This window comes from Ischnura elegans, chromosome 12 (assembly GCF_921293095.1).
Source record: "Ischnura elegans chromosome 12, ioIscEleg1.1, whole genome shotgun sequence".
Taxonomy (NCBI): Eukaryota; Metazoa; Arthropoda; class Insecta; order Odonata; family Coenagrionidae; genus Ischnura; species Ischnura elegans.
Genome location: NC_060257.1, coordinates 63,911,417 through 63,932,739, shown reverse-complemented (window position 1 = coordinate 63,932,739; position 21,323 = coordinate 63,911,417). Strand labels below are relative to the sequence as shown.

At 38.1% G+C, this 21,323-nt stretch overlaps 1 protein-coding gene and 1 long non-coding RNA gene across 2 annotated transcripts in view; both read right to left on the bottom strand.

The window, feature by feature from the left end:
* LOC124169120 overlaps nt 1-21,014 on the bottom strand; it is a 74,731-nt gene extending 53,717 nt beyond the window's left edge. Inside the window, exon 1 of the mRNA XM_046547615.1 lies at nt 20,962-21,014. Coding sequence (XP_046403571.1) covers nt 20,962-20,985 — 24 coding nt within the window. The 5' untranslated portion in view covers nt 20,986-21,014. The remainder of the gene's footprint in view (nt 1-20,961) is intronic.
* LOC124169121 lies at nt 13,908-17,473 on the bottom strand. Its single transcript, XR_006867033.1, has 2 exons — nt 16,012-17,473; nt 13,908-15,325 (listed from the first exon to the last, which is right to left on the bottom strand). It is a non-coding gene; the product is annotated as an uncharacterized LOC124169121 (long non-coding RNA).
* Nucleotides 21,015-21,323: the final 309 nt, after the last annotated feature.

Sequence of the window (21,323 nt, the reverse complement as noted above, 5' to 3'; positions counted from 1 at the left end):
CCTACGACACTAATCACGATATTGCGGACGTCATATCGAGGAATTGGATTTATCGGGGAGCAATTCTTTTATTCGAAAATATTGACAGCACGATATTTAACGTTATATTTTCATTGGGCGCGATATTTTGGTATTCGTGGCTAGGCTATATAAAAATTCTTACCGAACCACGAACCGCCAATGATCAAAATTCGTATCGCACTCCCGAGATATACAAATATCGCGATATTTTTCGGTGCGATGTATCACCCGGTCCAAACCGACCCCTGCTCTGAATAGGTAGTCTAAAGTCTAGACCAGGAGACTATAGAAGACCCCTGATCTGTCCAGGTGTCTTCAAACTTTTTTAATGTAAGAGCCAAAAATCGATTTCTCATCGTCCAGAGGGTCACAATGCTCCATGTCACTTTACCTCCACATCAATGAAATTTTAAAAAAACAAAACTTATAATTTCAATTAGACCGAAGCTTGTCCGTGGTGGAAGGGCTCCATGTTACCAATAAAAGACACTTTTTTACTTCCACAAAAAATGTCTATTTTATTTATTTATTTATTTTAGGAATCGCTCACATACAGCATTTCTGCCAATTTATAGTGACGCAGTAACAAACATTTATGACCGGTTTCGTCTGTTACACCATTGCCAAATACAGAAAATATTTTTTAAATTATAATTTCAAAGTTGAATAATCTTTGTTGATTAAAAAGATTAATCAATCAATGCGATTTTTGACATTTTTTATTCTTGACGAGTATGTCGATATATATTTACTATTGTGCGGCGCGTTACAATATTTTCCTTAGCCTCTAGGGGCCTCAAGAAATTGGCTGGCGGGCCGCGGGTTGAGGACCCTTTGTGAATACCGTTGTGAACTATACCCTCACCTAGAGTGTTTTATGTAGTGCTCAGTGGCGGCTTGTCCATAAGGACTCTCGGACGCCGCCCCACCCAAAGATTTGAAAAAGGGAAAAAAATAAATACCCATTCAATTATAATTATACATGTAATTAACCAAAGTGTTTTTTCAATCGCATACATCGAAAATGTAGGAAAAACACGCAAAATAGCGCGAGAGGTTCGCATTTGTAGCCGCGGGTCGCTGGCCGGAACGTCCCAATCCATCACCATCCAGTGATTGTTAGTGTTTTAGTGTTAGAGATTGTTTTGTGTATGAGTGAGTCATAATGGTCTCTAGATTGCCTTAAAAACTCACTAAAATACACAAAATATTTTTTTTTTATTGACCCCCCCCCCCCCCCTCCGGTGGAGTGTGCCCCTCCCAGCATTTGACTCACGAGCCGCCACTGGTGAAGCTATTGTTTGTTCATAGCTATCGTTTCGCCTCAATCCATTTGGAGAGCGTTTTTGGCGGAGTCCATTCGCTAAACTCTCCGTTAATCATCGAAATGCGTGAGGCATTGACCGGTGCTTATTATATGACAAAAATGTAGGTCAATAAGAGCTCATCAAAAGGGGCGTTGGTGCGTGCCATTCTAATTGGCACGTTGCTCGACTTACCAGGGCAAATAGTTGTATAGCAGTCTCGGGTTGTTGGCCCGTTCCGATTTTGAGCAGGCCGAGTTTTAATGAGCTAATGACCTGGGGTTAACAGGTGATAAGAAGTGAACGTAATAATTTTCCATGTATAACTTAATATGGGTACTTAATTGCTCTCAACATATTGCCGGAAACTGAGAATGGCGTTTATGTTTATTTAGAGTTTTTTTCCGGCCAAATCTGCTAGAATTCTATTATACTAGTGAATTAGCACTTAGCGTGCCATGGGCGTAATATTAGACCACATGAAATCCTTCAATATTTGTTACGGGCGTTATATGACGCCCGATTTTTGCTACGGATATAATATTACGCCATCCGGCTTTTGAAAAAATCGTACTTTGGAATTTTTTTAATAAAGTGTTTACTAACCTATAAATAAACAAATGAGGGGGTGAGAATCCATGGGGGGCAAGTGATTTTTTTCTAATCACAGATAGGTACAGAAATTTTATAGAAAAAATACACAAAAAATTGGTGGCCAAGTGATACGAGTTATTCTCTGTTCCGTGCCAGCATTGAGCGGAAACAAAAATGCACTACTAAATATTTAGTTTATCTTGTTTGTTTCCTTTGTCTAATTTCTGTACCTAACCCTGTATAGAACAAAAAATCACTTGTACCCCTCGGCTTATCACCTCTTCAAATGAAATAGAAGTAAAAGTAACTCTTTAAAATGATTTTAAACACCTCGCATCAAAGGTTGGTTGTTAAGAAATAACACGAAACCATTAAAAATGGCCAGAAGTGGGGTACAAATCTACATTACTAAGGTCAGCAAGGGTAGGTGTAAAAAGTTTACTGAAAATTTTACGCAAATACTTCAATATTACCTCGCGACCTGTTTAAAACGGATCAATAGATATCCTAATTGGTTGGTATCCTGGATATAATACCAAATTTATTGAAACTGGTCATGTAAATGCCTTCTTGTATTCTTGCGGCTATAGTCAAAATGTAATGTGTTTAAAAAATTATAATTTTTTTTAAATTCATTTTTTAGGAGCTAAGAGTTAGGAACCAACCCTTATATTTTAGTTGTTAGCGAATTGATGTTGTTATGTAAGTCAATATACTTTTATTGGATGTAAATAGCGTTTGCAATCGCCTCTAACAGCTGAAAAAAGTATTATCATATATCATAAGAATGGGCAAATATATATCTTCTAACTTTTCTTCGTTCTGTGGAAGGAGTTCATGCATGATGCAAATATTATTTTAAATTAATTAATTCAAACTTTTGGAATAAATATTCGTTTCTTAGAGAGTCACGGTGGAACCTATTTAATTCACGAATTCATTAACAACCGGAAGGCTGGTTTCGATGGTTGAGGGTAGAGGTCAGCCTAGACTAATCCAAAGACGTGTAAATTTCATGTTTTGAGGGTAGAGGGACCAATTAAATGCAAAATCATCGGGGGTAGCGCGGTGGTGTCATGAGAAGATCGGTTTGTCAGGTTCCTTCTTCGCGATTCAAATCCCGAATGTATCCCCAAACAATGGACCTTACATTACCTCCCTACGTAGAATCATTGCCCCCAGCATAAATCTCGAAGTGCGAGGTGGTGAAAGGGACTCAAAAAAAGTCTAATACTGCATTGCTCGATTTTTACGGCTTTCAGGAGACCATCGTTCTATTTTGTCATAAACGGGATTTCGTTATATCAGTAATAAAGGAACTACTATACAACACATAATTGCCGGCTAATATTCCGTAAATAATATTTATTCAAGCAACAAATCCGTTATCATTAACCATCTTCCCACCTTTTCCATCAAAGGGCTGTAAAGGGAAGGATTTTAAGATCAACAGTAGAACTATGTGCTGATGACCACATGATATAACAACTGATAATAAGGTACTAAACGGTTAATTATTAAAGATGGCCGTAATTTATTTATAAAAGAGGAAATAATTCCCTAAGGGACCGAAGAATAGTTCTAACGGCGGGAATTTTGTATCATCCATACTCGTTACCTGCGGGGAAATTAACGTTCGCGACCATAGGAAAGTCCAAGGGACCGTGACTTAATAAGTAGGACTTCGTTACATGCGTGATCGTTACTAGCGTGTTTTACTCTATTTTGTATCGAGTATCAAGAGTGTACCCACGATCAAAACAAGGGGGGGCCAGCCATGGTTGTTCAAGTTGTGGGTAAGATTTAAGAATGGAAAAAGTGAATGAAATCCACATTTAAAGGCAACTGTAACAGCTCTTTATTAGTTTTTAAAATTATTTGCTTGAAAAATATTATTTTCCTTAACGAAATTTGCTGTTTTTGCTTCTAGGGGTGGCAGCTGCCCCCTCCTGCCCCTCGCTGGGTGCGCCCATGTCGAGTATGTTGAAAAAATATTCAACCATTGCATGTTGCCACTGTGTAACAAAAGTTTATGATAAGACCTATGAAATCAGCAAACCTCTCATCTCAGAGTGGGCATCTCTGTCTGCTCAGTGGTGTGTACAAAACCGCGACCTTCAAGTAAACGAGTGAGGTGCCCATCTGAGTAACTGGGTCGGTGGCACCACTAATGAAAATCTAAATTCCAGGAAATGGATTCCAGGATGACGTGTAGGCAAGCGTTGTCATGTTTACTGATTGCAACTTTCATACTTCATTTCATTTTCGGGGGCACGTACTAGGTTTCCCTATAAAATTCGAAGATTAAAGCATGATGGAATGGAATATATCCATATTGAAATAAATACTTGCAATTTTCCACGATTATAAAATTCATTACGACCTAGGATTCAATGTTACCGTATCGAAGATGATATAGTAGAATCGAAATCTAGGTGGTTAAAAATTTTTTACTCGTGTAATTGCGAATATTTATTTCAACCAGGTATCTCACGGAATGAACTATTCCGAGTTACAATTAAATTGCAATTCGCTACCAGTTTGTCAGATCTGTGACAGGAGCGTCATGCGATATAATTTTTTTTTTTTTTTTATTTTTTTTTTTATTTAGTTAATCCAAAAACAGCACGAGGCCAATTACAGAGGACTGGAGAAACAATTTCATAATATTAAGCAACGTAAACAACAATAACAAAAATATTTAACAGCATTTACAAATATATAACAAAGAATAGTCATCGAGTGGTGCGAGGAATAGGGGGAAAATTACGATAGTGAAGGTGCAAGTTGGATGAGGGATGAAAAAAATAATTGTAGTGAAATGTGAATAGTGACGATGATTTCATTGCAAAATTTCATATTGAAACTGTGGTTAAATGATATGATATGAAGAAGATATAGGTACTATTGCTTGCTACATATGGGCAATTTCGTGACAAAAGTAAACAGAAAATGGCAATTTTTTACACAGAATTTCCACTGCTTTGAATCCTAATTTCTATGTGGCTGTCAACGTTCATAAAATAAATAAACGTGATATTTTTCATTAGTTCTGCTGGAATGTCATCAATTCTTTAACCATTATCTACAGTTCTCCTACCATTGCCTGCAATTTCTAATTTTAATATTATGACCGTCGAACGACTAGTGGACTGGAAGAAGGTTAAGAAATGGCCTCGTATGAGTTACATGGCACGAGTTATTAAAGATGTAAAAGAGAAGAAATACATTGCTGTTAAATTCTGGCAGATAGGATAGCGGAAGACTGACGCTTTACCCCTCCCCTCCCCAGAATGAGGATCTATGAATTAATGAATATTTACTATGCTCTAGGAAAAACCTTTTCGAGAAAAAGGATAGAAAATACATATAATCTATCCAACCTACGTACGTCACTGAGTCTAATAACCTGGGAAACACGGGCATACTGCACCGCTTAATGGCCATAAGGTGAGAGGATCACCCCTTGTAGCATCTATTTTGAACAATATAGTGGCTTCTTCGAGGGTCGATATCCTTGATGGATCGCTGGGGCCTAGCACCATGAGGCCCGGTAAATTGCGAAACGGTCTTTGTAGTGGCCCGGAAAGTCAAAGGTCCGTGGTTCGACTCCCGGATTTTTTTCCCATGGCAGTTGTTGTTAATTTCACCTCCGTTAACTTGTCAGGTGCGAAATATATTTCACATCCCTCCCTCCCCCCTCCAAATATTTATTTCTACGGCGCCACTTGCGCCGTACATTTGGGCAGCCCTGACCAACAGGTGGATAGGATCAGTGGCGTAACTGTGGAGGGGGGATGAGGGGCTAGATCAAAACCTTAGAGAAATATGTAAAACATACTTCCAGGCATGTCATTTTTCAAAATTTTTCCCGGACCCCCATTTGCCTGGGGACCCCAGGTCATCCCCCCCTCCTTTATATATATACTTGTACAGAATATACTTGTTAGGCATAGTTTGCTTGATCAATAAAAATGTATTTTTCTGAGCGACACGGAGAGATTATCTCAGAACCGCGCTATATTTCCATGGGATGTGGAGAGGGATGGGAATACGTTTTTCCAATGGAGGATTTAAATGAATACTTGGTGTACCTCAGCAGTCAAATCACTAGAACGTGCATCTATTATTTTGATAATGGCTGGTATATCATAACACCTCTTCATCACACCAATTTAGGTGGCTTGTGTGGTAGTACGTTGATATTGAAGAGTTAAGTTTACATTAATCTTCCTTTTAACCCTTAGCGACATGCGCCCGCGGGGATAACGCCAGTGCACGCTCGCGGACTTTTTGCCGCACTTTAATATCTTTTGGTTTTCCTAAATATACATTAGAATTTTAGGGTATTTTAACACATTTGGATAATTTCTAAAATTAAAAGCACTTTTCATATTTTTCTCTTTCGTTTATAAACAAAAATGAAGCATATTAATGCGCAAATTTCTTCATAAATACTTTGAATAATTTTTGTTAAGGAATAGGGTAGTTTCCTTCATCAAAGAAAACGAAAGGCATTGATTGCGATTCGTTGCCCACCATTAGGGCATTCATAATATCAAATTATTTGGTTTTGAAAATCCCAGTTTAGACGAATGTAAATGGTCAATTTAAACCTCAGTTGAAATTGGCCAGATTGGCACCCATGCAATGCCACTCCACGTGACGTTACAGGAACCTAGATGCTATTCGAGTAGATAGGAGTTTTACATCGTCTGAGATTACCAATGCATTCATGAGGCACAGATCTCTGGGAAACATCTCTTAATAATCACTTATTAAAACTGCCTAAGGTCGGAAAGTTTCCTTCGTTTAATAAGGTATTAATAATCCTTATTTAAGCCAAGCGCTACCTGCTAGCAGCCAGCATCGCAGCGGCGCACAATAACCAGCCCCAAGATCACCTCACATGGCGGAAGCGGGAACCAGAATGACGTCACACGGGCTTTTCCCAGCATTCATACTTAGCCGTCGCGTTTTCGCGCGCTGGAAAATTTTCACTTTTCATTTATTCGCGAAAAATAGATATCGTCATTTAAAAATCTAAAAGCGTGAAATACGTACTCCATGAGTAATAATCTTTCGATTTAGGCAATAAAAAAATAATAGGAAACCACCCTATTGCGGACGATAATGTTCTTGGTCGAGGAAAAAGTACAGAAATAGAATACCTAAGTGTGCCACCAGCGACATATACGCTATTTCAAAAATTCGAAAAATGCGGCAAAATCCCCGCTTAGCATGTAACTAACATATAATCAAAATAATAGTCGCAAAATTAAAAATTTTACAATGTATACAAAATTTCTGAGTTATGTCATATTGTCATTTTATAAAATGGATGACTTAATCATAGATTGCCTTTATTAGCATATACAAACTTGGTCCTTCTAAGCCATATGGCTTGTCAGAAAGTTCAATATATCCTACACAGTGACAACATAGAAAGCATCAGGGGCGCAGCTAAGAATTACGCCTAGGGGGGGGTTTAGGCGCAACTAATACTTTGGGTGTAAGGAGTATTGCATACCAGCCGGGGTAAGCGGGAGGTGCGGGGGCCCTCCTCCATAAAAAAAAATTTAGGTAAATTGTTCAAAATGGAGAGTTTTACTGCTTTCGGAGGGATATTTGATTATTTCTAAGACTATTCTATAAGTAATACTAATCTAATTAAGTGAAACGGATTAAACTTAAACATTTCTCTGAGCTCTGGGGGGGGGTTTTATCCCCCAGAATCCCTCCCCCCCCCCCCCAAGCTGCGACACTGGAAAGCATAGCATTTATATTACATTGCAAGTTAAAACTTCATACACAAAAAAACAATAACATGGCACTTGGGGTTAAACTACAAACACATTACGAAAAACTTGCTCTTTCCCTACGTGACGTCATTCCATTCATCGTTGCGGTGGCTCCAGACGGTCTGTCCCGTTGAAAGCTACGTATAAACGGACGTCACAGCAATTCTGTTCCAGCGGATGCCGTTTTCGCGATGCTCCCCGTCCACCAAACTTTTAAAGCCTGAATCACACGAACATTTATAGCATCCCTAAGGCCCCTATTAGCCGAGGCAACCAGACGCGCAACCGGTGGCGCGTCCGGTGGAAATGGTCAGTCGCGGGGCATAGAATCAAATGAGTCCTATTAGCCGAGGCAACCAGACGCGCCACCAGACTTTCCACCGAAACCAGTCGCCTGAGCCCCGCAACCGCGCCTTCCACTTTGGGTTGCTCAGAATCGTCCCGGGGCATTGGAGTATACGTAGCCTATTAGCCGAGGCAACCAGACGCGCAACCGGTGACTGAATATTGCATGCGCGCGCATCATACTGCCCGGACCACGACGCTCCAGGCAGATTATCGACACGGTAAAATGAATTATAAAAATGATATAGTGTGTTTTCCATGTATCCAAAAGGGTCATATCAAAGCTAGATGTCCAAAAAGGGGGTGTTCAATATTTAAACGAACTAATCGTTCAGAAAAGGACTGCTTTTTACGAGAAAAATGTTGTAAAATGTGAAAGAAAACGAATCATGATGAAAAACATTGTTCATTTTTTTTTGGAAATAAGGGATCGTCAAATGAAAAAGGGTATAATATATAGGAACAGAAAGCCAAGAGAAAATTAAGTAGCATTTTTAGCTTAATCTGCGTCTTATCTTAGTAGCAAGAATACATTTGAATTTGTAATGGATAGCGGAGCGACAAAACATATGGTTAATTCCACTGAAATAGTAGAAAATTTGCGTCCATGTAATGATAAGTTTAAGGTTGCTAAGAAAGATGGGAGCATGTTATTCAATGGAGTAGGAAGTCTAGAAATGAATAAATGTAAACTAAAAGAGGGGTATGTGTACCTATTATCTAAAAATTTAATGTCAGTTTCTGAAATCACAGAAAATAATGGAAATGTATTATTTACAAAAGATAGCATTAAAATATTAGTAGTTGAAATGCAAATACCAAAACAAAATATTGTAATAGAAGGGAAGAAAGGTTCAAATGGATAGTTTGTAGTTGACTTAAACGAAACCGAAGCCATGTTAACTCAGGCAGTTAATTTGGATATGGAATGGCTCAGAGAAATGGGTCATTTAAATTTTAACCTTAAAAAATTTTCATCACTATGTCGTGGTGTACCTTAATAAATTTCAAGGACAAATGGCAGTAAGTTTAGTTCTGTTTGCGTGAATGCTTAACGAACCAGATTCCCATTTAAAACTGAAAGAATGAGAGCAAATAGAATTTTGCAAATAATTCACACTGATGTTTGCGATCCATTTGAGACAGAGACTCGCAATAGTAAGAGGCATTTCGTATCATTTATAGATGATACGATATATTATGTAAAACTAGACCAGACCTTGCATTTTCGGTTAATTTTGAGAGTAGATTCATGAAAACCTCTCAAAGAAGTTAAAGAGAATTTGAAGAGATGTAGATGAGATATCTACAAGGAACACAAGGGTTGGGAATGCATTTCCGCACAACAGAAATGGAAGAGCAAATAAAGCTGCAAGGATATGCATAGTGACTCAGACTTTGCAGGAGATCTGTCTAAAAGAAAAAGTACAACAGGATATGTAATTTTGTTCGGTGGTGTGCCAATCCTGTGGTGCTCATACAAACTAAGCGTTGTGGCACTATCCTCAAATGAAGCAGAATTTATTGCAGCATCTGAGTGTTGTCAAGAAAAAAAATGCTAAGGCTTTAATTGGGGAGTTGACTGGCAAACCAGTATTAGTAAATTTAGATATAGACAATCAGAGTACAATAAAAATGATACAATATGATCATATGAGTAGGAGAACAAAACACATTAAGGTGAGGTACAGATTTATAATTTGGGAGTATTCGGAAGGATTATTTGATTTACAGTTTTGTCTCCCAGAAAATCAAGTAGCCGACATTCTAACGAAACCGTTGTTAAATGTAAAGTTTGAAAGATTCAGGAATTTCATTCTCACGTGTAATGAAACAAATATTTTATTTAAAAATTTCAGTGATTACTAGAATATTTTATTGTGTTAATCAATGAGATTACTTTAATTGAACAATGTTCATGAATTTACACTCCTGATGTTTATTTGAAGACTGTTTATGAAAGTAGAATTAAGTTTTAAAAACTGCCAAGATTGATGTGAAATATTATTATTCCAACTACTGCTGTGCGCAGGGTAAAATTTAAAACCGATGTTGGTGGCGCCACCGGTGTCCTGGGGGGTGTTTCAGAGTCTCCCTTTCCGAGCGGATCGGGAGACTTGACGCGGATTCTGCGTCACTTACTATCGGCCAGGCAATCCGTGCGTTTCAGAGCGGCTTCCTATCGACTCAAGGCCGGCTTTCCTATCGGATAGAAGTCGAGTGGGCTAGAGGTCCCGGAAACTCATTCCGGTGGCGAGTGGAGATATGTTATATTGCTGTTTTTTATTAAGTATTTGGCTATAATAAAATCATACCACTTTATTTCATGAGTGCTGATATATGTGGATATTCTGATAGAGTAATATAAGTGCTAGTGACTTTAATTCTCGTGTAAATTAGGCGATAAATAGGCAGACTGAATCACTGACGGTACAAGTTCGTTTGCGTTGTTATTTGGACGAGTAATTTGGCAAAAAGAACGTGAAACAAGTTGGAATGCATGGCGTAATGACTTACAAATATGCAGGTAGCATAATGCATTGAATACGTGTCCGTGGGTTAGGAAGTGTAACAATTTGTATAGTTTGTAATGACTGTGTGCGACTTGGCATCGTAGTCACATCGAAATTAGACGTGGATATGCACCTTATTCAGTTGATTCCATGGTACATGGTTTCAGTACATTCCATGTACATTCTAAATATTCATTTTAATATGAAATATTAGTTCAAGCATAACGGGAATAGCCACGATAACAACCAAGGGGACTCCATTACTATTGTAATATTCGTGATAACAACTATACCGTAGCTCCCTCATACCATCCTTTTATTTATAGCTGTTTATAGCTTACAAATTTCTACTTCATATAACAATTGACGGTGGCGCAGCGGGTTAAGGCAGCAATCCGCGAGGTTAAGGTTATAGGTTCGATTCCATTGTGCAGCAAATATTTTTTTTCTTTGTGGAATTTTCGCTCACTGAAATATAATTTAGAATATGTATTTCAAGGTGCATCAATAGCAACAATTTGTCATTTTCGTACCAAATAAAATGGTGTTATAGAAATAACCGAGAACGTGCAAAACAGATAACAAAATTATTTTGCGTTATTTTATCGTACATAACTCGAACCATTACTATTAATGGACACTATTCAACCTAATGTAATCGCTGTATTTTCTTCCAGCGTACCTCCACTTTCACGGAAAATTTGTAAGACGTTTACAGCATATCATGAAGGCCATAACATCATTTATGATGATCAATATTCATATTTAATTGAGATACTGAATGAAAATATGACAATTTGGTTAAACAATTGAGTAAGTAAACCATATGTTGTTGGAAAAAATTATGGATTTCGTGACTGCCTGTAGTTTAATTCTCAAGAACAATCAACTATGCTCTCATGAGAATGACAGAACAAACTCGTTCAAAATTTTCCTTCATTCCCGTAATTTGCTCAAAACGACAGGGTATTACGTTAAAAAAAAGTACATACGAACAATTCTAAAATAATTTTACCCGGCAACAGCGTCAATTATGTGACACTGTATCAATTAGCACTTATTTATGCCCGTACATACCTTTCGCCTCCCTTGTGAAGTATCAAATCTTGCGGGAGGTTATTTTCGCTGCTCACTTGTCTCTTGAAAATTATGACGTTTTCTCGTTTCCCGGAGGAGGATGACTGTTGACGTCATACCAAAAGCGGAACGCTTTCCGATAGTATGTGTGAAACGCACGGAAGACGAGCGTAGGATAGGTTCCCGATCGACTCGGAATGAATCCGTTTCCGACGCCGCCAATCCTACGAGACTCTGAAACACCCCCCTGGGGGGTTGTGTTTGAATCGCTCGTAATAATTCCACTCACTCACCATCACGAGCGGTCCATTACGAGTGCTCACCAACACGAAGGGTAATTGGTGTGTTTGAAACTTTTCGTCTCGAAGTCGTATTGGAGCCTTCGTAATGAGATGGATCACGAGTGGTGGTTGTGGCAACGTTGTAATTTCCTTCATTTGTTTAAGAATTCGTCAGTAGCGCGGTGTAAATTTAAGTAAACAAAGGCGTAAATATGAAGTTATCGCTGAGCAGAAATATATGCTTCGGCAATTCATTCTGAAGGTACACTATATAAAATGAAACGTATTGCGACATTAATGATTAATTCATTATTAATAAACCATTAAGCGTATTAGTTATTTATATTTACGTTACATTAGCCTCTTATTCTTCCATATCTGATCCATATTTTTCGGTAAATGATCGTTTTCTTATATAGTAATTATTTTTTACAGAGTGATTGGCTTAAATGAAACGTAAAAATAACTACTTACTCAAAAATAGAAAAATATGTAGCATCGTATATATGTTGCTGAGAAACTGTTTCCATAAATTGCCATTTAAGAATCTCATAACATTTGTTGTGATTAATGAATTTTCCCTCAGCGTTGGCATGATTTGAAATCTGCCTCCAAAGTAGCGCGTTACAATCGTGAAGGCACCCAGACTGGGAGTGGAGCCCTTAAATTAAGTGAGCTTAGTCATATTAAAAAACGTATGATAGCACTGATAGGGAAGAATGCGATACACGGGCATGAAGATCTTCGCCGATGCCGCCTTCTTCGGGCATGAAGAAGTCGACTTGCAGGAAATACTAATCATTTTCGATATTGAGGTAATACTAACATTAGCGTAACAGACCCCAAGTGCAGCTAAGTTGAGTATGTCACAAAATAGAATCATTGGTTATTTCAGCAACAGAATTCATCAGAAAGCCAGGTAGATAAAGAAAAAAATAGCGAATCTGTAGACTCAAGTGATCTTTCTTCCTTTGACCCGACCCCATCAACCTCAAAATCTCCTTCCACATCTACTAAGAGTGTTTCAACACTTATTTCCACTTCAATCCACTTTCCATAATTATTCAGACAGTCTCAATTTCTAATCCCCACCCAAGCTCACTCACTTCCTCCTCAAATCAAACTACCACACCAAGCACCATTGTTTCAATTCTCAAGACGAGGCGGGCGACTCTAAAGCAAGTCTTGCATAATATCTCCAGAGGAAAAGCTTATACAGCCTGTATGTGCTACTACATAATATGTGCAGCAAAATGGCCCAACTTAAGTGGCCATTTCCTCTTGGGATTTTAGATTTTAGCCTGAAATTAGCTCTGAGCTCTAATTTAGTGTTTGTGTGAACTTTCCAGCCTATTGCTTTTCATTGAAAGTTATTCTGTACCATAAGAATTACTACTACTGTGCTGAATCAACTTTCCATAACCTGACACTCATACATGTTAATTCTATCCCTCTGCACATTTTAATCAACTTTAATTATGCCAAGGACAAAAATTAATGCTGGAAGATAGGAGCAATGAGAGAAATGCCCATTTTTTCAAAGTTCAAGGTGAAAAAACTTCCAGTAATGAAAAGAAAATTAGAAGATGAATAGGAATGGAGGGAGGTTTAAGATGTGAAAAAGATAGAATAGAATTTGAACTACATAGGGGATTTAGTATCCAATAAGACCTGCAAGAATATCCTCAACGCAATACATATATACTTCATGCCCAATTCCTTGTAATTAAATAGGGGAAGAAACACAATATAATTGTAACAAAAAATTTACTCTCCTATTAAAAAAATTCTAATTAGCCTATCACTAAATCCTATTGGTTCAATCTAAGACTCATCTTGGTTTCTAAAAGATGCTGTTATAAAGTTAATGCTATTCTAATCCATTAGGTTTGTCACTATTATAGGTGAACACTTAAATTTATCTTATACAAGGTCAAGGTTATATAAAAAATAACATCAGTAACATGCATCTTGGCATTGAATAGTCTTTATTTTCAAAGAAAAGTACAACACATAGTATCGTTGATGTACTGCAATAGAAATAACGTTATATAAGGAGTTGGTATACATCACATTCATGGATCACATTAACGTGAAGTTGAGAAAGTACAGAATATCATAGAAACATAAAATTTTGTATGCCATAATGGATTTATTATTGAATATTGAGTATTAACAACCATTATGGATGGAAATCCTATGATCCTCATCAATCACTTTCATAAAAGACAAATAATGCAAGCAATCATCCAATTTATGAGTAATTCCATTCCCATTGGCAGAAATTAATCTCCGTTGCATACCATTGTGAACATAGGTACCTACACCTAAGCAGGGAAACCAAATAGAAAATGAAACCGAAATGGTATAAGCTGAGGAAAAGTAAGAAAAAGTAGCAGTTGAAGGAGTAAAAACATTGCTTTTACCACATGGTGATTAATTTTGTCTACCATGGTCACATTATAGCTTACCATTTTAACGGTCTCACCTTGAACATGTTACACTGTAACGAAACCATGGTCACACACAATAAATCACCATGTGGAATTAGGAAAATTTTTATTTAAAGCATTACCACCGAGTTTCACCCACTAATATTAACTACAGTAAGAATAAACCTAGACCACACATGAAAGACTGTCATTCAGACTCCTGCTTATTGTACAGTGGGTGTGCCTTGGGAGGCTCAGTATGAAGAGGGCAAAAAAAATATGTTTCAGCACATTTGAAGAGAAAAAGTGGCTTGGACATCAAAACTGTTGGCATTGAACACCACTGCTTGCTGGAAACCCCTAAAAATTGATTTAACTGTTTGGATTAGTTTCAGATTTTGAAAGATTGGAAGATGGATTAAGTGAAACAAGGTACGATACATACCAAGCTTGTTGTGGTAAAAAAGTCACCAAGGAGTCAAGCAGTTTATCCTGCAATCTGAAGGCCTGGTTACATGGTACATAAACACATAGTTAATGCGTGAAATCATGAATGATATTGGTGGACCTGAACAGAACATATACAAATGCATGAACTACATTAGAACATGTTCTATTTTCTGTTCCTGCATTTACACAAGTTTGGTGGTTATACAGTGCATTTTCATGTTCATTCACACATTCAATCATTTAAGCATTAACTTGTGCATGTTAATGTATCATGTAACCAGGCCTTTACAGATGGTAGACTTCTTAGTAGATCTAAGAATTATTATTTATGCATAGATTGGTATTCTGAGGAAAATGCACACCAGAATATTTCCATTGAAATAATTCGTCTACCAAACAACCACTGAACAGCATCCTTTGGATTGGTATTTTAAATATTACGATTTAGAAGGGGTTGTCCAGAAGCCTCACCCAAATTTGAACCTGGGAGAATCTGGTTGAGTTAGTCTGAAAAATTAAAAATACAACAGTAACAGAAAAGCAACATATCAAAACCTTCAGATTAAAAAATTGAACAAAAGCCATTAAAATCAAAGCAAAGTAAGATAAGTCAAAATAATCTTATTCTAACATGCCTCCCATTCCTAAGGCTATTCATTGCTATTTGAGGATCTATTGCTTTGGGGATATATTGCTATAGAACATGGCAGATATGCATGGTTTCAATTAGTATAATCATGGATATATAATAATTATATTCTATTTTGGAAAACCAGTTATGTAAGTCAATGTAAGAAGCTCATTAGGCTACTCATTGACACTAAAATATCATTCAGCAGGTAATGGGTTACAATGTAAATTTCTAAAAAGTAATTGACCCTAGTTGCTTCAAAATAAAATATTATTTTATCACATGAACTCACCACTTGCATATTAATCAAATGATATATGTTATAATTTAAATAAACCCTTTCCTTTAACACTACATGATTTTTTTGGAGATGCCACCATGGCAATGTGAGTTCCATCTATTATTCTGATTTTCATAGGGAATACATACATCACATATAACCAGTAAAAACCAACCACTTAATGCATGACGCGTACATAATTGCCTAAGAAATATAGCATTCAGTCTACTGCGTTCACTATTCACGGATGTTCATAAATTTTTAAACCAAGTTAGTATATACCTACGCCAGCGCTAAGATATTGAATTTTGGCTATGGTCCACGGTCACCCATCGTTAAAGAGATAGTCATTTATAGTTTTTGTCACCTCTTCCACACTCCGGTACAAAAAGCTTCTCTCCATGTTCATATATGCATCATAAGCTATGTATGGCACTTATTGTCCAACAGCATGGGATGTAAGAGTAGCCAATACCTGTAATGAAATGAGTGTTTATCTTGAGGCAAAGTTGAACATTTGTCGACACACACGGTAACATGCGCAAGTGAGGAACAACCTTAATGTATTTTCATGGTTATATATTCGGCTATTTTAAGTTAGAGATAAGCTAATATGTAATGAGGCCCATATTACACAATTAAATACGAGATACCAATACTCGGAATTAGTAACACAATAAAACTATAGTAATCAACGTCCCGTCAAAAGAAACTAATGACCGAGGATATTTTTCGCAAAACTACCGTTCTAATACGAAAGATCAAAGCTAAATTTGAAGAACAATAAATAAACTTATCCTAAAATAGCGAAATACGGTCGGAAGGACATTAGCACTGTTAAAACACTTTTAAACGAATTATTCAGGATGAACGGTAAAACAATTCAATTGCACTTATCGAGTTTGAGTAAATAATCATTCCAGCAAGGCACAATTTGCTTCTCAACAACCAGAAGTTGACTCTCCACCACATATCCCTCTCTGCAGAAATGAAAATGTAGAGAAAACAACAAGTGAACGTATTTACATTGTACGCGCTTTGCGTACGGCAGTATTTGTTTTGGGGGCAAATTCAAATACACCAATTTAAAATTAATGTCATGATGCCAGCACATCGCTTTTCGGAGTTCCTCATTCTCCTTCTTTACATGAAACATGATCTTTTTTAATGATTTATTAAACTTTTGCACTCCAACTTAGCAGAATAATATCCTCAATTTATTAAGATATTGCAAGTTAGAACAGCGGTAATAAAGTTAGACTTCTTCGCGTTTCACATCTTATTTAACTTTGGATCACAACCAGAAATCGGTGTAAAATTTCTATGATTAAAAACAATAAATATTCATACATGAAACATGTGTACTTACTTTGTTTACATTACTTACAGCTGATGTCCGTGAAGCTTCGGACATGTATGGCATCAATCAGAGTTTGCTTCAGTCTTCACTGAGGCGAAAAAGGCTTCTGATTTCCTTTTCACTCAGTTTAAAGGCGTCTCCTCTTCTCCTGAAATTACGCTGTGCTCTCTCCGCAATTAAATCCTCGTCTTCAAAATTCTCATGCGCGTGCATTAACATCATAAAGTCCGCCATGTTGTTTACTTGGTATCCATCGTAGTCAATCCTTCGTAATCATCTCGACCGATAGCTACCGTGTCAGATAATTACGAAGGGTTTTTACGAGTGAAATTTTTACGAGTGATTCAAACACACCAAAATTCCGAATCGCTCGTAATTGTACCACGTGACTCCTTGGTTACGTGCTCGGAATAATTACGAGCGATTCAAACACAACCCCCCTGGGCGGAATAAACCCGAGCAACCAGACGCGCCACCGGACGCGCCACCGGTTGCGCGTCTGGTTGCCTCGGCTAATAGGGGCCTAAGGAAGGGCAGCTCCAGCGACCGCTCTAGCGATGACAGAAAAAAATTATAGTTTCGCGCGATCATTTTCTTCGTTGTCTTTCCGTTATTCCATCACTCAGCGCCCCTTTTTCCGTCTCTGAAACCATCGCTGGCACCGTCCTACAGCCAATCGAAACGCAAGACTGCTAACAGCGATTGTAATGCCACGCTTGGCATACATTGAATGGGGATAGGGTTGGTGTGGTGGCTAGAGTGTTGACTTCCCACCCCGTGGGCTCGGGTTCAAGTCCCGGCGGTGACAGAAAATTTTCCTAGACTGACTGAAGATCACTTGATACTATTAACTTCAGGTCAGAGGTATAATAACTGTATTGATGTGTAGGATCATAGATTAAGTATATACTTACTCTATGGTAGGAGTCATTGAGATTTAAACGAAGGTGCGAGAGGGACGGATGCCATGCCTTGGACATGTTTTAAGAAATAGTGAGGAACATGTAGGTAACAAAGTTCAAAATTAACAATTTCTCAGTAGAAGGGAAGAGAACGAGGGGAAGACCAAAGAGAAGATGTAGAGACTGTACCGAGAATGATTTTATGGAGAAGCGTTTGATTGAAAGGGATGCCCAGGATCAAGTGACTTAGAGGCAACTAGTTAGTGACCCCTAATGGGGCTAGCTGTAGAGAAAAAAGAAGGGATGAGGTGGACCCAGGGTTTTGTTGAGGATGAGGTGTTCATGGGCGTACGCAGCGAGGGGCAGGAGGGGACAGTAGCCCCCAATAGAAGCAAAAATCACAAATGTTTTTAAGGAAAATAATATTTTTTCAAGCAAATAATTTAAAAAACTAATAAATAGCTGTAATGATCTTGTAATTCAGGCTTAAGCTACGCGTCCACTGGTGGCCAAGATCTATATTTATCTCAGAACTGTATCCATTGAAGATTAGTCTAACAATAAGCCCCCTACAGGTCTCCGCGACTAGAGTCTGGAAGATTTATCTCAACAGTGTGTTCACAGAAGAAAAATTTCGCCACCTTTAGTTTTCTGGGACTAGTCTCAAAAGAACGAAATTGTTTCGAATTCTAAGACTTTGTCGCGAGGATCTGAGATAGAGAAGTAATAGCCCGGTCAAATTATCCCAAAAAATAGGGGTGCCCTTATATAAATTCCCAACAAGCTGAAAATTTACAGGAACGTTAGTGATACCACACTTCTGAAATCCTCAAAAGGCCCTATCGATCCCGTGTGTGCAAAAAATTTTATTGAAGGGCAAAGGTCACAAAAATGAATTTTTTGCATTTTGTGGGAAAACAGTTGCTTTAAAGTTTTAAAACTACCCCATTACCGAATGATGATGATTCATTATAGACTTCAAATGTCATGGAGAAGATCTATGAGCAAGACTTCAGTCCACTGTAAGAAAATCCTATATTTAAAGATTTCAATGCGGAATTTTCGATGAAATAACACGGAACTTAAGAATTGGGATTGTTTTCATGGGAAATTGTTGAAATTGACACAGAGTAAGCCTGGCGGAGATTCATTTGTAACTTCGTATGCTGTGGAGGAGACTGTTGCGTCATTATACTCGGTACACAATCGGGATATCTTGGTTCGAATCCCGGTCAATTCCGAGTAAACAAAATCAAGTTATTCACCGCCTGTGATCTCTTCGACGGCATGTCGTTTGCTGCTGCGTTTCCAAATTCACTGCGGCACTAAAGAGACCCACTGGCCGAGTAAGCCGAACTAGCCGGGCAACGGTAAATGGGATTTGTTGACAGAATTTATTATTTTAGCCTTTTTAAAGACCGAACTAACTTAGGAACTGATTTTTATCATTTTTTCGTATCATATTTATTTTACAACTGATTAAGAGATATTATGAAAGAAAAACCGAGCGAAAATTTCTAAATGCGTTTTCAAGCATGTTCCCAAATGGGGACATGCCACAAAATTTTGATATTGAGAGAAAAATAAATGTACTCTTGACCGAAAAAATAAGTTTAACAACGTAATACATACTGATCTTTTGAATAAATGAGCATTTGTCACTGGAGGGAGGGTAGGGGAAAATATCGAATAAAACGCGTACTCACTACAGAGGTGATGAAAATAACCAATTTTGAAAAGGCATCATTAACAACCAATGTACACACAAGTCATGCGATTCACTTTAAAAAATACTTCTATACTTTATTTTACATAAAAACGCTATAAATGTAATCACAGATACGAGATATAATTTTCATGAATTTTTGTAAATCTGTTCCCAAATGGGACTGTAAAGTGTTAGTAGGATTTTTCCCATGGGACATTTTTAAAACTGCCCCATAACTTAACGTCGATTCATTATAGATTTCCGTTGACGTAGAGGAGAGTGATGGGTCAGTACCTTCAATGTAGAATCGTAAAAACCTTCATTGCAAGATTCCAATACGGAATTTCCGGTGAAATTTTACGGAAATTAAGAATTGGGGGAGTAGAAGGAATAGTAACTTTGCTATTTCCACATGGTAATTTATTGAGACCGACCATGGTTTCGTTACAGCGTAACATTGTCAAGGTGAAGAATTGCAGGTAAATTGACAGGTATATATAGCAGAAGGTAGGGTAGGGAAATTTCCGAGAGCTGTTGGTAAGGGGGAGAGTAGGGGAGGTTAGGGTGGGGGTTGGGTTTGGAGCTAGGTTTGAACCTTCTGCTATGTATTCTTGTCAATTTACCAGTAATTCTTCTCCTTGACAATGTTACGCTGTAACGAAACCATGGTCGGTCTCAATAAATTACCTTGTGGAAATAGCAAAGTTGTTGATCCTTCTATTCCTACGATTATGGATTTCCACCAAGTTACACCCGCTACTCTTAATTATATTAAGAATTGGGATTGTTTTCCTATGAACGTTCTGAAATGTCCCCGGGGTAAGTCTGACGCAGATTCATTTTGGACTTTGTCTGCTGTGGCGGATTCTTATGAGTATGGAGATTCCAATATGTGAAATATACGATTAAATAAAACGGAGCTTAAGAATTTGGATCGTTTTCATGTGAACGTTCTGAAAGTTCCCCGTAGTAAGTCTAGCGCAGATTCATGTTGGACTTGGTCTGCCGTGGAGGATTCTAATGAGTATGAAGATTCCAATACGTATAATATACGATGAAATAAAACGGAGCTAACGAATTTGGATCGTTTTCATGGAAACTTTTTGAATATGCCCCTCAGTAAGTCTAACACAGATTAATTTTGGACTTCGTACACTAGGTAGGAGACTGCTGGATCATTGTACATGGTCGACAATCGGGAAATCTTGGTTCGAGGCCCGGTGAAATTGGATTATCCGGGTAAACAAAATCAAGTCACTCACCGCCCGTGATCTCCTCGACGGCATGTCGTTCGCTGCTGCGTTTCCAAATTCACTGCGGCACTAAAGAGACACACTGGCCGACTGAACCAAACTAGCCGGGCAACGGTAAGATCCGCGGTTAACTGATTCCCGCCCCCCCCCCCTTTCTCCTCCTCCCCTACCTCCAAGAGCATCATCACCTTCCTTCACGGGTTGTTCGAGAACCCCTTCCCCTCCAAACTCCCCCCTTACCATTCATCTTCCCCCTCCCCTCCTGCCCTTAAGACTCCACGGTGCCCCCACCCCTCTATATACGTGTTGGCGAGTTCCTACCTTTTAAGAGACTCTTCTCTCCCCCGTGGATATTCTTCTTCCTTACGCAC